We start from the raw sequence: 17287 nt of genomic DNA, 5'->3' as shown, positions 1-17287 counted from the left end.
AGTCTGTTCATCGCTCCATGCAGGCTCAACTCTTCTCCATCCTGCTCTTTTCCCTGATGGTAGAGAGATTTTTTCCTCTCCAGTTATTCCCCATTTTCTTTTGGAGTCTGAAAACTCATCTCTTCAAGAAATACCTCATGTCATCCTCGCCTCACTGAATCATATCCCCTTTCTCCACACTCTACCTTCTTCCTGCTGTACACTCTAATTTGCTCTTCAGAAAAAAAAAATCCCTACCTCTTCTCCTTTGCTGTTATTGTTATTTCTATCCACATTGCTTCCCTTCCCCGTGTATATTATTCTGAAGTCACTATAAGGAAAGTATGGCTCCACGTTGATGCTAATGAGGGTGATGTAGGATTTGGTGCTCATTACACTGATGGATCCCTTTTAAGTCAATCTTAGCAAATCATCTGAAGAACCATAAATTGAGCACATGTCTCTTTACCTGAAATATGACAGCAAATATTTCTGTGGTATTTATGCTGGAAAATAAACCATCCAGTTTGAACAGTGCAGCTGCAGTGACAGTAGGTTCCACAGCCCCATCTAGTGGCCACATGTGCAAAATGATAGTTAAAAGTACTGCTATGATTTAAACTTTCACTTTTAATAAATATTCTATTTTGATATTTTTAAGTATTTTAATTAATTTTTAATTAAATGTTGGCACCTTTTTGGGCCTCCAAACAGCAGCCTGCCACACCACCTCACCATCCCTCGGTGTCTTTGTACATTGTGTCTTGTTACCTTGTAACACCTTCAGGGACTGTAACTAAGTGCTGCACAGTTTGCTTTGATTTGAATACAAATGATACTGTTGAAACAATATTGACATTTTGATGTGATGTGGTAAAACTACGAGATCTAGCTAAATTTTTTGCCTTTTGCCCTGGATTGTTTGGCTAAGCATTTTAAAGCACAAATATATATAAGCTACAAATGCAATCGCTAAAAGAAAAAATAATGAACCTGGTAAAATATTTGTTCCATGCAGTTGAATTTTTCTGCAAAGTTTAAATCTGAAAATATCACAAATAGCACAAAGCCTTAACTCAGACACTTCAATCATGACCAAAGGCAGGGAGACTGCATGGCTGTGTTAGTGTGCAGGTCCTCTGGTGGTCCGTCGGGCCGTCAGCAGCTGCTTAGTTATCTTCTGCTCTGGACTCAAATGTGTGTCAGCTGGGCCACCCGAGGACTTTCTCATTCATATCCTGAAGCCGCTTCACTGCAGATTTGAAGTTTTTGTTTTTCCTCCCAGACAGCCTGATTCTGCCACAGCTACTCTCGGCTGCACGTTACACTAATCAATACAATAAATCAATCTGATCCTAAAGGAATGAGCGATCACCGCTTCTTTATCAACCCCCTTCTTCTTCAAGTCTCAGGCCAGACATGGTAATGCAGCCTCTGCTCACTGACAGCATCATGCTAGCTGACCTGGCAGCAATACCGGCTGCTCTACCTTTAACAGAATGTGAGAGAACTGGGTCACCGTGGGAAAACACGGCCCCTCAGAGTCACTGCTGCCAAACGGCATAAAACCTGAAGTGACCTGCTATAATTCAATTTGTCTTGGTAGTGGAGGGAGTGCTAGGTATGTTTCAGAGTGTTTTTAGCCAAGCTGTGGCTGGCCCACATCGTCTGGCACCTCTGACACCTTTGTATTTGATCGTGCCCCGGCTTTTCAATCCCTGCTGTGTGTATATATTCTTGCTGTGGGCAAACTAACCTGGTAAATGACAAAGGTGGAAAAGGTTTCCTGGCTGGTCATTTCTTTTCTGGAGGGCACTTTCCTATGGCAAAGGGTTTGCTTGGTGAAATGACAATGGCAGTGTGCGACTCATTTTTATTATCCTCATAAAAGTCGCCATGGGTCACGCCTGAGAATGATTGGTTTTTGTCTACAGGGATGCATGAAATTGCGCTTCATGTGTCGTTCAGAGTGACTTTATAAACGCTCTGATTTATCTTCCGTGCCCACATTCAACAGTGTCAATTTCACATTTCTGATTACACAGCAGGTGGTCATTAACATGCAGATACTGTGCATACAACCCTGACTCCAAAAAAATAGGGACACTGTGTAACAACAAATAAAACAGAATGTGATAAGAGTCAAAACTCCCTAAATTGTATTCCTGGTGCTTGTAAATGCTGCTAATTGGCTTCCGTCCTGTGGGTTTCTCTGCCCCCCTCTGAGACATTATTATAGTAAAGGGTTTCATGCCCCTGTGATCCTGGGAGTTTGGTTGTCAGAAGCAACAGCTTCTCGTTGGGTCCCCCAAGGCAAACTAGTCCCAGGTGAGGGGCCAGACTAACAGGACATGTCTTCAGAAGAAAGCGATGTTGCCAGGATTGGGCATACTGGGGCCCACTCCCATGCCAGGCTCAGGCAGACAAAGAGGGGAGGGGCCCGTCTGGGGACTCCATAGTCTTGTTTAGGGACTTCAGCTCTCATTTGGGCGACAAGTTGACGAAGAAACTTAGGAGGAGGATGACTGGGAGGAATGAGTGTTTTATTATAGGACCTCTGTATTAATACCAGAACACCTAAAATCAATGATCGGCTTTGTAGCTGTATGATGATGAAATGAATAAAAATGAATATACTCATTTTGGAGTACTGAAACTGGTATTTCAAAGTACTTATAAAAAGTGTACTTTATTGTAAGTGTGTTATGAATTGTACTTAAGTGTACTTTTAAAAAGTGTAATAAATTACAAATGCTTTTAATAGCAACAAAGAGTACTTATGAAACGTATACTTATTTTCAAGTCCTTTGTAAAACACTAGTAACATGCTTAATTAAAGTGTACTGTTAACTTCTTTAAAAGTATAATTTAAGTGTAATATTTTTTCACCTGGGACACTATGACTTTCTCTTATATTTATTATTCTGAATATTATTGGCTGCTCTCAGACACCATATCAGTGTTGCTCTGTCACCAAAATGCACCATGAAGTCACCAGAGTTTTGTGTTTTGTGAAGTTTTGTGAACAGTCACGTTCGAACACTAGAGGGCGCTGGAGTATTTTCTTTCTCTTTCATCTTCACTAGATCAGAGAGAAATTATCTTTTTTTTTATTTTTTATTTTTTTTTACCTTAGACTTAAAGAAAAGTCACCTCAGGAACACAAAACAGCCATTTCTGGATTTCATGTTACTTAGTGTACTTATACTTATTAATTAGTTAAATTACTTCAATAAATTGGGGGTTTTGTATTGACCGTAGCTCTCTTTTGTCAGATTTTATCTTTCAGCAGCGACACACAAACTGGGCTTTAAAGTGTTCACTGCAGCCATGGCTGTGATGCCAGCGGGATGTTTTGGGGCGTTTTTCGGAGAGCTGTGCAGCACTGACCCTTCTTCAGCTGCTGCCTTTCCTCTCTGGTGACCTTTGACCCCAAATCCACATCCTCATCTTTATTGACGCATTAATCTGAAATTGTGCGAAGCTTGTGGCACCTGGTGCCTGCCGTGAAAATAACACACTCACCCACGCAGACTGGAGCGAGAGCCTGTGATGGAGACTTGTTTTGTTGTGTATTTGTTTGCACATGTGAATCATTAAATGCAGAGATTATAATAATGTCTTAAAACAGAAGGAACAAATAACATCTAATCCACAAAGACGTACAGGACCTGAGCGAAAACAGTGTACTTTCAGTTCTGAAATTGAGTAGCTTACAGTATTTTCATAAGGCATGTGATTTCAGCCTGAAATTAGCAGAGCTTTGCAACTGATCGCATGCTTTGCATTGTTTCCTTAAGAGTGGATTGTTTTTCTAAGTGATTTTCATACAAATGCCTGAGGAGAATTATTCTCCAAATCCCTCATCAACTGCATTATATTAGTAGCTTAGCAATAGTCCCAGAAGGAACAGTCAGAGGAGGCTTAAGCCTTATCGCCCACCTGATTGTTATTTTTATTTTAGAGAGAGGGATTCTTGTTACTGAGGGATTTTCTGCTTTGTCATTCTGTACAGGATTTCCCTCTGCCAGGGGAAGAGTACTCCTATTTGCTTCCTGCTAAGTGACTTCCTCCCTCAAAGGCTGCTCCAACACTACATCCTGCACGGCTGGATTTTAATTTGAAGAGTTCCTAAGACGGTGGTGGAAACTCGGCGGTTGTATTTGTACAGATTTTAATTCAATGAGAGGATCAAAAAAAAAAAAAAAAAAGAATGAATACATTAATAAAACCCTGGCCAGTAGACAGATGAGGTCACTTACATTATTTAGCTTCTATTCACTCACAACCTAATTTCCTTCCTCAAATACACAATGAGTGATAACGCGCCCCAACGCCAAAATACCAGAATGCAACCTGGTGTCTCTCCTGCACTGACTGACACGTTTCACTGTTCAGACACACTGGTATTCTGTTTTATGCTGAACTTTTTTTCTCTTCGTGTGATTTTACACTGTAATTGGTTTTATCAGTTAGCTGTGTGGACCTCAGAAACACTTTTCTTTCATTTTGGATCAAATGAAGAAGAAAGAATGAGCTAACACAAGACATGCCCTAAAAAGTTACTATAGTTTGTTTTCTGATGTTGTTAAAGGATCATTTACATGAGTCATTTTGTAAAAGCTATGAAATTGGCTTGTATGTCTTCTAATATACTTTTTAATTTTATGATGGAAAAGTTACTGATTGGCCTATAAAACACTATCTTGTCCCTTAGTGCTTATAAAGTGTGACAAGACTTATTAGTTTCTGTTGCACTGGCTTCAGGAATTAGGCTACTGTAGTTGAAAAGTGGGTTAACTCATCCCCAGTCTGCACATGCTACTGTTTGCCCTGCTTTCTGATGAGCTGCAGTGACAGTGTGGCCCTGGTCCGAGCTGTGCTGCGCCAGGTGGTGACGCAGGAAGGTAAGAGCCTGGCGGGGCATGGTGGTGAGGTACCCACCAGGTGGTGAGTAAAACTGGCATTGCCCTGTATAATCCAGGCTCACTATTTGGCAGGCATCGAGTTCATCTTTGTATGTGCTGCAGTCTGCACCACAGACATGCTGCATCCATGTCGTGTATCTTTCTATGTGTATGAGGTAAGGCTTTATTGATCCCACACTGGAGATCAATAAAGTCTATGTGCTATATAAAGGGGATATAGCATATAGATATGCTATATTCATATAGATTACTGTGTGTGTGTGTGTGTGTGTGTGTGTGTGTGTGTGTGTGTGTGTATTTTTGCCTGGAGCCTATGTATAGATCAATAAATTCCTCACTGTAGCAACCCATCAGTCTTTCATCTGTCTTTATCAGCTGACTGTTCAAAAAGTTTAATGTAGGGTGTTAATAAAATTTTCTTTAGCTCGTGAGGATGTGAAAGAGGCTCATAGCATGTAAGGAATAAATAAATGATTTATAATATTCAATATATAGTTGATCAATTAGGTGGTTATGTAGGCTTACCATAACAATTATTTCTCTAACCTTGGACATTTTTATAGTTTACTTCCTTCTTTGTGGTGGAAATGTTCCATCACTGGCAGTTGGTTTCAGTTGAACCTTCTCTTCTTAGCACTAACCATTGATGCAGTTTAGCTAACTGACACTGTTAAAGCCACCATTATGTCAGCTTTGTGTCCAAACAAATGTTGACAAGAATCTTTAATCTACAGCATTATCAGTGAGTAGGTTCTTATAATAATAATAATAATAAAGCTTCAGTTTCTGATTGTTGATTTGTTAATGTCATTTTTCTGCAATCAGTTACCTGCTAACTGAGGCTAATAGGTTGGTAATGCAACGTGTAGCAGTTAGCCTAACAGTTAAGCTAAATTGCTGTTGGGCTAGCTGTTAGCGTTTAACTGTACTACTCTTTTTATGCTGCTCATGCTTGTATGTATGTTTACTAGATTAAGTACTGTGTTGTACTTCATTTCAGGGACCAGTGTTAATCTTTCACAGATAATAACTTTGTCTTTTCTTGCCATGAGGGAATCAGTTAACTGCTAACCGAGGCCAATGGTTGCTAATGCAACAAGTAGCAGTTAGCCTAACAGTTAAGCTAAATTGCTGTTGGGCTAGCTGTTAGTATTTAACTGTACTACTCTTTTTATGCTACTCATGCTTGTGTGTATGTTTACTAGATTAAATACTGTGTTGTACTTCATTTCATGGATCAGTGTTAATCTTTCACTGGTAATAACTTTATTTTTTCTTGGCATGAGGGACAGTGAAACTAGCTACCCACAGCTAGCCAAAATGTTTGCGAATCTCTGTTTCCTTACTGTACTAACTATATGTTTTCTAGGTAATTAATCAAATCAATTTGTTGTCTAATAGCTTTCTGTTTTCAAAAGCCAACTTCAATCTTTATTGGATGTGTGTTTAGCTAGCTGCATAGCAGTACACCTACACTTAAGGCCAATTTGCTATTGTTATCATATTGTTATTTATAATCTCTAATCCAATATGTATATATCCTTCAATTATGTTTCTGCGGTATTTGTACAGTTGGAGCATATTTTAGGTTATTGAGGATGAGTGTAAACGTCATTGTTTCCAGGTCCTGAATGTATTAGCAGAACAATAGAGGGCATTAGGACCCTGAGGCGGGGCGGGATTCCTCTCTCATTATCCATTGATTTGACAGCTTGAGCGACCGACCAGTCCCGGAAAGTGAAGGAGGAGGCGGCTTGCGGTGTTTGGTGCCTTGCGCCGAAGTTTTGTGAAATTTCTTTTCTGTTTGAAAGCCGACGGCAGGTCCACTGCGATGTCTGTCAAACACAGCCGCTCATTATTCGACACGTTTTCAACCGGTTAATCCCGAGTTGGCGTTTGAATTACTCCTCCTGCTGTGTTTTTGGAGGTGGACAAATCAGTTCATCGGATCAGTCAGGACGGGGTTCAGTTTCAGTGGACTTCAAGATTATTTCTCGACTTGCTCCTTATTTTGGGAGCTGTGTGAGCGTGTAGCGAGCAGCCGGTGCAGGCAGCAGTCACACTGTGGACCGGGAGTGGAGGCTGGAGACGCACACGTGTTATCCTCCCTCCTCCGGCTGCGGACGCATCGATCCTCCAGCGCTCCCTGGATAAAAGTTGCTTGTTCTGTGTGGGATTTCGTCTAAAACGGGCAGAGAAAGAGGCAGCCGACATGTCCCTGAGCAGAAGTATTGAATTTGAACACTTTGAGGAGCGAGAGAAGCCGCACAGGACACCGAGGACCAACTCGGTCTCCGGATCCCAGTCAGGCTCCAGAGGCAACGGTCTGGTCCCCAGCCCGGCGCACAGTGCGCACTGTAGTTTTTACCGCACACGCACTCTCCAGTCTCTCACGTCCGAGAAAAAAGCCCGGAAAGTGCGGTTTTACCGCAATGGAGACAAATATTTTAAAGGTTTGGTGTACGCCGTGTCTAACGACCGGTTCAGGTCTCTGGATGCTCTGCTCATGGAGCTCACGCGGTCCCTGTCGGACAACGTCAACCTTCCTCAAGGAGTCCGGACGTTATACGCGCTGGATGGAGGCAGGAAGATCACCAGTCTGGATGAGTTAGCGGAGGGTAAGGATGATGATGGATGTAACGAGCACCTCATGTGACCAAAGTCCGTGAAAGAGGCTCAATACTTAATAATATTGCTGTTGGATAATGTACATTGATTCAGACATGTCATTGATTTTTGTTAAAGCGAGGTTTTGCCTTGAGCATTGACTAAATGGCCCATGCAAATATGGTACCAGAGCCTCAGGCTAATTATACCAGAAGTTTAAAAGGTCACTCAGAACATAGTCATAGTTTAACGGCTGGCCCTTAATGACTCTTGATGCTGTCTGCTTTGTGTATTTAATATCTGTGTTGTCGATCAGTAAAGTTCTGTCAGGCTGAAGGTTACTGTGACACTGGCGCTCCTTTTATGCAGAGATCAGCTTCAATCTATCCATTCATCTCTGGAGAGTATTATAGTATAATGGATGCAAGCAGAGCTTCCCTTGCATCACTCTCATCATTTGCATCATTGACTTAACTCTTCTGACATGTTTGACCCAGTGCAGTGCAGCGCAGGCGGGCCGGCAGACCCCCTCCTCAGTGCAGCTTTACTTCCACACAGGCTTGTGCTAATGTGCGTCAGTATCCATTGATCTCAGCGTCTTTGGCTCTCTCCCTCTTTAGAGCTGAGTTTGTGTGGGCCTGAAGGTGCTTTGTGTACTCTAAATGCAGTCCTGCGTGGGGATGAACGTGTGAATGTGTGCTGTTGAAGGGTCCATTTGTGGTCCATTGACTGTGAAAGTCTTTTAAAATGATCTCACCCTTGGGGCTTGAAAGTTTCCCTCCCCCATCCAGTATCTGTTCATTGCTTGCACCATAGGGGTGGGTTTCAATAAATAATGGATTTGAATAAATAATAAAAGTTTGATTAACTCAGTGCTGAACTAGTTGAACAAATAGCTACTGTTGAATGTCTCCTGCAGTCACAGCTTTAGGATGAGTTCATTCCTTTTACAGGGGTCCCTGAGCTTGGTTTACTGTGCTTTTTTTTTTTTTTTTTTTTTTTTTGAGTTGAAAATACTGTGTGCAGACACAAATGGGGCACAGTCTTGTCCTCCCCTTTCACTTCCCTTCAGTGTTATTCACCCTGCAGGGACAGTGACCTCTCAGTAATAAGTTAATCTTCATGTTCAGCCCTGGTGTGTGTCTGTCTGCACTGTGACCTGTCTGCAATCCTCTTTTAACATAGGAGGTTACGGCTCTGCCACGCACACACTCAGGATCCACTGACCTCGTGCTGCAGTCATTATTCTCATATAGCCACTGCTCTATTTTCATCTCACATCCTCCTAAAACTTTAGACTCTGTGCTACGCTCATTTCCTATGCCCCATCCCCTGAGTGACCGGGGAAGATTTAGGCCAGCGCCTGATCTGAATTCTGTAGTATCACTAGTTTGGTTTGAGCAGAAGCTGTTTTGGTGCATTGGATCTTGTAGTCTCGAACTCTGCCACTGCACATCTGCGTAGACACGTACAGGAGGTTGTTGCTGAATGAGGATCCTTGGTATATATTTAAAAATCATTAGTTTATCATGCTTCAAAGACTCATTTAGTCAGCCTAAATCCTTTTACCGCTAGTTCTGCATTTTGATTGTTTTCATGGTGGCAATTCAGTATTTTTTAATGCTGCTAGCACCTCAATCAAAACTTCACTCATCCCAGTTGTATCATGGTAAAGGCTGAAAACTCAGAGGCAGATTTCTAAAAACCTCAGATGTGAGATGCACTGCAGGTGGGCCAAGCACCAGTGTCTCCTCCTTGTTTACTCACCCATCTAATGGAGCGAGAGAGGGAACATTACTGCACAGCTCAGCAGTCTGCCTCCATTGATTGAAGCCTGCTGGGGCTCTTTTGTGTGGAAACCCAATAAGCACCATTCACATATGTGCCCCTTATGCCTGGATGGGATTACTGATACAACCATTCAACTTGACGGGTTTTTCCATAGTGGGCGAGGTAGTTGCACCAAGCCATGCCCTGAACGGGCCCCAGTTGTGACTGTTGTTCCACTGCACAGCACGGCAAGGTAAAATTATTTACCTTGATGACATGTTGATGGTGTACTAGTTAGTAAGAGCCTGCCACCTGCATCCTTTTCTGGTTGGACTGTTCCTCCCTGCAGTATTTAAAAATGATCTGTTAAACTAAAAGTGCAGACTGTGTCCCTGTCTGGTTGATTAAACCTGTTTTTATTGAAGAATAGCAGCACCAACGAAGCTCCGCTGACTCTGACAAACACATTGAATTTCCTGCAGTGTTTTCACAATAAAAGCATCCTGCTGGTTCACCAGTGGAAAGCTTTTAATGTGAGGTTTGGTTTGCAACAGCAGTATCTTAACGCAGCTGAAAGCGTCAGTAAACAGTGAGTTAGGCTGAAACTGAAGTAACTGAAAGTGCAAAGAGGAACACAGCAGTGAAAGTAAACTCCACACCACAGAGATTCAGGTAGAGGCGATAAAAGTACAGAGACTTTTAAAACTATAGCTGTCCGACTGGAGCCCATGGAAGAGTCCTGTTGAACTGCTGTGTGGAAAAACCATCCAATGATTAGTCTAGTCTAGTCCTAGCCTCTGTGTTAGTATTGTTGTAATTTAGCCTCCAGGACTAGCTGACTGTTGAACTCTGAGGCTGAATTAAATACCAAATTTTATAAAGAAAATACTCACATAAAATAAAAGAAGTCAGGTTTTCATTGTCTTTTTAAAAGCATTGTTTTTATTTGATGATGCCTATCAAGAAATCACTGAGATTTGTTATTCCCTGCCGAATCTCAGCATTAAACTATTTTGATTTGTTATCTGGTCAATAATTCAGTGCTTCATAAATTCACAGTTTTACAAGCCTCTCTTTCGTGATTATTCTTGAATATCTTATTTTGAGTGGCTAATTTGAAAATGGCTCCAGGCTAACACTCAGCTGCATCATGGATGTAAGCTTGATGGATAGATGAGCTGGTATCTTGATAATACTCGTCCTGTGTATTCTGTAGGTTTCTTGGATGGAGAGCAAACAGGACATTGACAAATTTGACATTTTTGGTACAAATTTTACCTAGCAGCAGATTAAGACCGAACAGTTCCCATGCCAATAGGATGACTCGTTTGAATACTAGTGTGCTGGCTATACTGGTCCAATTCATTTTACTACAGTGTTCAACACTATGTCAGCAAACAGTAGACTGCACATGCACCAAACGTCATTAGATCATGAGGTCACCTCATTGTTTTTGGTGATGATGGTTTTATATTCCTGTAAAATGAACACTGTTTTATGATTCCCATTTACTGCCATCGCCCGGGTTTTACATTGGCGACAGCTGTGTGACCACTGCAGTAAAAGCTTCCGGACTGGTTAGACAGCTCTGTTAAGGTTGACCTCATCTGTCGTCCACATGAGGACAGCAGCCAGTGACGGGTGGCTGGGGCTCCCCCCACGTCACTGAGGGATGCTGCACCTGAGATCCCTGGACCTCAGGGAATAGACTTGTCACCAGTCACCATCTGAGGGCATTTCAGTATTCTGCCACTGTCCTCCAGATAAATGACAGCTCTGGTTATGTTTTGTGTTAGTTTTCCAGCCATAGCTCAGTCCCCCCAGCTGTGCCCTAGCCTTTTAATTAGCCTTTGGTTAATTGCAAGCTTAATAAAACCAGGTATCGTGGGACGCACCGTCTCATATGGCCTTCTTACACTGCAGCTCGATTCGTTTATCTTGACACACATCAGATAACAAAAAATTCATGCATTGGATTAGACTCTCAGTCCATAAAAAATTAACTATTTACCAGCAGATACGTGAAGATCCTTTTCCTCCAGCCCTATAAATATCTTCACTGACAGACGGTGGGTGTCTGTAAACTTTCTAACACGTTTCCTGACGTGTTTGTGGACGCGTGCTTTTGTGACGAATCTAGCACGACAGGAATGTATGTCACTCTCTCCATCTCAGCGTTGAGTTTCTCATCCAACACTCAGCCTTCACAACAATTACCAGACATTCTTGTCGGGTTTTCACTTACCGGCCAAGCCCCTGGACTTGTCACATGACTTTGTTCTTGAGGGGAAACATTTGCGTGTTAACTGTAGGAATGGAATGCTGGCAGATAAAATGAAATGCTTTGCTTTGGAGGAAGGCCAGTGCAGCAGCTCAGCAGCTGAAAGGGAGAGAGGACTGCGTTATTCCGGCCTGGCCTCTCAACGTGCCTTTTTGTTTCAACTCAGGAATGTTAACTCTTTGTTCGCCTCATGTGGACGGAATATTTTATGGTGCATTCCGTACATGTGAGGTGGATTCTGACATCTTGTGTGAGCAGGGTGTGTTCTATTTTAAATATCTGGTGTGGATACGTTTTTATAGAGATTAATGTTTTAACTCTCGCTTTTACCAACTTGTTTCTTTCTGCAGGTGAAAGTTATGTCTGCGCTTCAAATGAACCCTTCCGGCGTGTGGACTACACCAAGAACGTCAACCCCAACTGGTCCGTGGGCAGCAAGACCAGCACGTCGCGCTCCCTCTCCTCTCTCATCCCGCTGAGGAGCGAGCTGCAGCGCGAGGCCAAGGACTTCATCAAGCCCAAGCTCGTCACGGTCATTCGCAGCGGAGTCAAACCCCGCAAGGCAGTACGTATACTGCTCAATAAGAAGACGGCACACTCCTTCGATCAGGTGCTCACTGACATCACCGATGCCATCAAGCTGGACTCTGGAGCTGTGAGGAGACTGTACACTTTGGAGGGCAAGCAGGTGAGTCTGCTGTGATACATGTGTGTTTTAGTTGTAAGGACCAAACAAACTCATGCAAAACCGGTGAAAGGTGATATCCTTGTTCTTGCCAATATGCACAAACACATCGACTAAAACTACTTACAAACAACATACATGACAGTTGGAGGGAGTTAACTGCATTGTTTTCAGTAAGACGAGATCGGATGATGTGCACACGAAAACCAGATGGAACTGCTAGGCTGAGCTTTTTAGCCAAAGGCTTTATCTCCAAAAACTGCTGTGATTTATAGGCTTCAGCTGTGTCAGCAGTCGAGGTAATTACACCCCATTTAATCATCCATACATAATTACACGCCACAATTATTTCAACAAGGCACTAATGAATACACTTTAGAGTTCAGGCCTTATGCCATATCCATCAGTATAGTTTCCTCCGTAACTCATCCACCCTTATTAAGCCGTGTGAGACTGTTTTTGCTATAATCCTATCCATCTGGGACACATATATAGTAATGTTTCCATCTGAAAATCTCATTGAAGGTCCCTGGTGCTATGAGATGAGGTGAGCTCGAGCACATGGTGCTCCTAATCATAAAGATTTATGTGACAACGTCTCATCTGGGAGAAGTCTTAGATGATTATTATTATTAATTATATTGTTTTAACTCTCGCCTCACAGAGTTGTTTAACTTAAAATGGGTAAAGGGGTTTCGAGAAATGGGATTAAGAAAAAAATATTACAAAAAAAGCAAGTCTACAAAAATCAGTGTTTAAAAGCTTGGTGACCTTACGTCTTACACCTCTGGGAGGGTCGAGGGCCTGTGTGAGGCTGAAATGCAGTTAAGATGTCTGCATAATACCTCACAGGGTCAAACATAAACATATTGTAACCCAAAACAGATGAGTGCACAGATAAATTGATAGAATTTTCACCAGTTTAACCAAAGACACTAAACAGACCCCAGGCTGATGACAGACTGAAGGTTTAAGATTGTGTAAATATCTGCCAGGAACGTGGAATACAAAAGTGAATGACTTTGCCAAGATTAGTAAATTTAAGTCTGGCTGAAAGACGCTTCAGTCAAAATTAAAGATGCTCCCACATCACAGACAGCGGGCCTCAAATGGCCTTAAATGACTTCTGATTTGTTTTACTTCACATGAAGCTACAGTGACTGTGATGCACTGTGGGACATTTCAAGTGTTCATGCTGGTGTAGTCGGTGGATTTCAGGGCTAATTTGTCTGTTTACTGTCAGTGTAGCAGTGAAAGCATGTGGTTAAGATGTCAACGAGATGCCAAACGAGACAGAAATGGCAACTTTTGTGGAACTCCATATCCATCTATGTTAATGCTAACTGAGATCAAATATTGTTTCATTTTCAGTGGGATTGAACTACTGTGTATTTTTTTATCTACAGTTCCACAGATAGACGATTTTGGTTATTTCATCATTGATCGACTGAATGTCCTGATGAATGTCTGACAGCAAAGCCAGCTGATGTTTGCTTCCTGTGAGCAGACAGGAGTCTTTCTGGACCGGACAGTCCAGACAAATGACTCATGAGAATAGTGATGACCTCTGACAGGGTCAGCCCAGCATCGTTTCTGTCAGGCCAGCACAGTTTCTAATGACTTGTTACGATTACGAAACAGCGCATCATCTTGTTTACTTGCGTTATCTCGGTCTAGAATTTCATGCCTGATCAGGAGTGTGATTTAGAAGTGGAGATCAGATGAATGAGACTTTTGCCAAATACCAGTAGCCCTCAACAGTTAGCTGTCCCGCTAATCAGTTGCCTCTATTATGTGTATTTCTATCGAAGACTAAGTTTCCATCTTTGTTTATAGCAAACGTGGTTGGATGGGGAGACATGGCTTTACACAGACGGTGAATAATGTCAGGGATTGGTGCGTTCAAAAACATGGCAGTAAAATCAAATATCTCCTCATAAATGCATCATCCACAGCTGCACATGTGAGTACGTCTTGTAAGAATCCTGATAGATTCTCCGCTGTGATGAACTCAGTCCCTTATCTGTGACATAATGCCTTGATGTGTCTCTATTTCCATCTCTAGTAGATCAGCCATGCAGACCAGCTGTTCTTTCCAGGCATTTCACCCTCTGGATTGCCATGAGGAATGTTGCATTAGACTTATGGGGTGTATTTAAGAGCAGTAACTGCTTGTGAAACATTTGCGATGCCCACCCAGTCGTCCTGGCTGTCCAGTTGTTACCTATGTGGAGAAGAGGGTGGCATATTATTATAGGCAGATTAAGAGGGCGCACCCTTCCTTTAACCTCCTCTTGGGTTTTTCAGCCAGGCAGCTTCAGTCTGTCAGACTGTGGTAACTTGTTACAGGTTGTAAAGTTTTTGGTAGTGGTGAAACTAAAACTGAGGGCTCTGGAATATCTGCTGTCATGGAGCGTCTGTCAGTGGGGTTCAGTGTGAACCGTCCATCCAGATCCTCATTCAACCCTTGCAAAGAGATGCTATTATGTTTATGATTGGTGTGATACCTGAGTAATGAATGACCTGTATGCATATCATGAGAAAAAATGTTTTCTGCTGCTATATTTTGATGTATTTTAGGCTGGAGTGCAGCAGAAATGGGCCTTCCCTCTAAAATAAAGCCTGTCCGAAGGTACACCATTGGTCGGTCAACTGTTGGATTTTCCCCTTTGACCCTTGCTCTTTCAAAATGAATCGGCGCAGATTGTCCTCATTTACATAATGTTCAATATTTACGGTGCAGTGGATTCAGTGAGTGATTTCTTCGTAGCTGTTTTGATTTTAAATCATTTATAGTTGTGATTTAGGACGTGTACTACGCAGTCTTTTGGGATCATACATTACAGATGTCACGCTGACAAGTGTGTCATGTAGCTTCCTTAGATATTCAGTGTTTATTGATGAACACATCAGCCATGAGTTACAGCAGCTTTTTTTAGCTTCCTTTGATAGATGATTCGTTCTCTCTGCTAAAGCAGAAATCCATCCATCCATCCAGAGTTCTCCACCATTAAATGAACAGTGCACTCCAGTTGTTTCTGTATATTTAGGAAGTCAAAGTCGGACAAGGGAAGCATTGTTTTAGATTTATCAAACTGGAGGCGTTGAGCTTCACTTGTATGGAGGTTCCTTCCAGCAGTATCCTGTACTTTGGTGTCTTTGTGGACGATGCCAGTGTAGTTTGTTTAGACCGTGCTTGAGAAGTGAGATGATGTAGATTTTCAGCTTTGTCATCTAACCTGAAACTCTGAATTGTTAGTTACTCTTAAAGATGCTATGGCGCTTTGGAGCAAATGACTTCCTCACAGGTGAGAATATTCCTTTCAGCAGATGTTAGTACTCACCTAACAGCGTTTGGTGTTTTAGTCCCATCTGCCAGTGCAGCAGCAGCCAGACTCTGGAAAGACAGCAAGTGGGTTTTTGCCATAATGTCTGATTCACTATTTAGAAAAGGGCTGTTTGCTTTAGATTCATCTTCCTCTCTTGGCTTCAACGGGACTGTCTCTGAATTAAATTAAGAGTCTAATTCTGAGGTTTAACCCATTAAGCCTGTAACCTGATCCTGAGACCAGAGCTGGACACCTGACAGTATCCTGTCCATGATAATAGAAGTCAGATCAGTTTAAATGTCAAAGTCAGAAAGTGCTTTCTTTAAATTCCCAGTGCAAAACTCTTAAATCTAACAACATAATCTTTTTTTTCTAAATACTGACGACTCAGAGAATTGAATGGAAAAGCATTAACTTTAATCTTTTCACTTTCTGTTGTCCTCTAACACCCCCCGCCCCGCTTCGCGAGGAGCTAACACTCTCCCAGACCAAACATGTCTCAGTAATCTGACAAGCTTGACGTGTGTGGAGCCCTCTGTCATGGAGCCTCTCCACCCCGATAAGCCTCTTTTCACATCCTGAGTGGTGCCATACTGGTAGCTACACACGTTACAGGCAGAGTCCCACATTGTTTCTATTCTGTGAAAATCATGTATCTCCAAAACACCAAATTTGCATGAGCTACAAAAAACTGACCTGGTATTTTCCTGCTTATCCAAATGGTTTATTAGGATAATTTTCTCAGCTTATGAAGGAAGACGGAAAAATTCCAAATCCAAAACTGGAGATGCGTGGGTTTCACTCGACAGCATCAACATGCACCGTAAGTCATAAACGTGTGTCCTTGGGTAAAGGACTGCAGCAGTGTTGGTGTGAGAACAATAAATGCATATCTTGGCTGTAGTGAAGGAGGGCATCTCGTAGTGTCAGTTCCCATTAAAAGAACGCTGACGTTTGGGGAAGCTTGTTTGCCATCAAACCACCAATCTGATATCAGTTTCAGGTTCCAGAGTATAATTAGCTTACAGCACCTGGACGGGCGGCGAGGGGGGCTCCATCAAAAGTGTAGAAAAATTGCTGTCCAGCAGCTCCTTGCTGTCATTGCATTTGAAAATGACCTCAGATCAGTGTGGAAGGAAACAGATGCTCCACATTACTCTGTGCTGATTGGCTGAACTGTGACGAGGTCGTACCATGGGCAGTGTGTGCTGTGAATTGAAATCATCACCGTTTTAGTTGAGTCACATGTCTGTTATCAGTAGAGGCTGGCTTTGGTGTCTGATCCCTCTGCAACAAGTCAAATGTTTGAACATGTAGTGGCCAGTTTATTGGGTACACCTCGCTCAAACTAATGCAGTTCAATACAGCAGCTCTGCAATGACTCTAACCTTCATGAAGGTTATAATGTTGTGCTTATGTTTTAAGTGTTCTAGTTGTTAATGATTTCATTGCATGGTAATTTTGGAGGTTGTAGCTTGTGGTGCTGTTGAACTGCATTAAGTTATACTGAAAGGTTTCTAATTTTTTTTCCACCCCATTTCTATGTTTATATGCTGATAGACTGGTGACTAAGTGGATACTGCAACGACTAGATTCAGGGAAATTAAATACGTCAGTGCACATGCATTATATCAAAAGCCTGGTTTATGAATCTCTATATTCCCCCCAAAAAAGAAATACACAATATATATTCAAACATGGCCTGTAG

At 42.1% G+C, this 17287-nt stretch overlaps 1 protein-coding gene across 6 annotated transcripts in view; it reads left to right on the top strand.

Annotated features, from left to right (window-relative positions):
- The first annotated feature begins 6629 nt into the window (after positions 1–6629).
- dclk2a (doublecortin-like kinase 2a) overlaps positions 6630–17287 on the top strand; it is a 39620-nt gene continuing 28962 nt past the window's right edge. For all 6 annotated transcript variants that reach the window (XM_076729278.1, XM_076729276.1, XM_076729277.1 and 3 more), the window contains exons 1-2: positions 6630–7525; positions 11916–12253. In XM_076729278.1, the coding sequence (XP_076585393.1) occupies positions 7120–7525; positions 11916–12253 (744 nt within the window). In that variant the 5' untranslated portion in view covers positions 6630–7119. The remainder of the gene's footprint in view (positions 7526–11915; positions 12254–17287) is intronic.

The sequence above is a fragment of the Chaetodon auriga genome, chromosome 4, assembly GCF_051107435.1.
Source record: "Chaetodon auriga isolate fChaAug3 chromosome 4, fChaAug3.hap1, whole genome shotgun sequence".
Taxonomy (NCBI): domain Eukaryota; kingdom Metazoa; phylum Chordata; class Actinopteri; order Chaetodontiformes; family Chaetodontidae; genus Chaetodon; species Chaetodon auriga.
The sequence above is the reverse complement of the archived record's forward strand: the minus strand, read 5'-3'. Positions and strand labels throughout refer to the sequence as shown.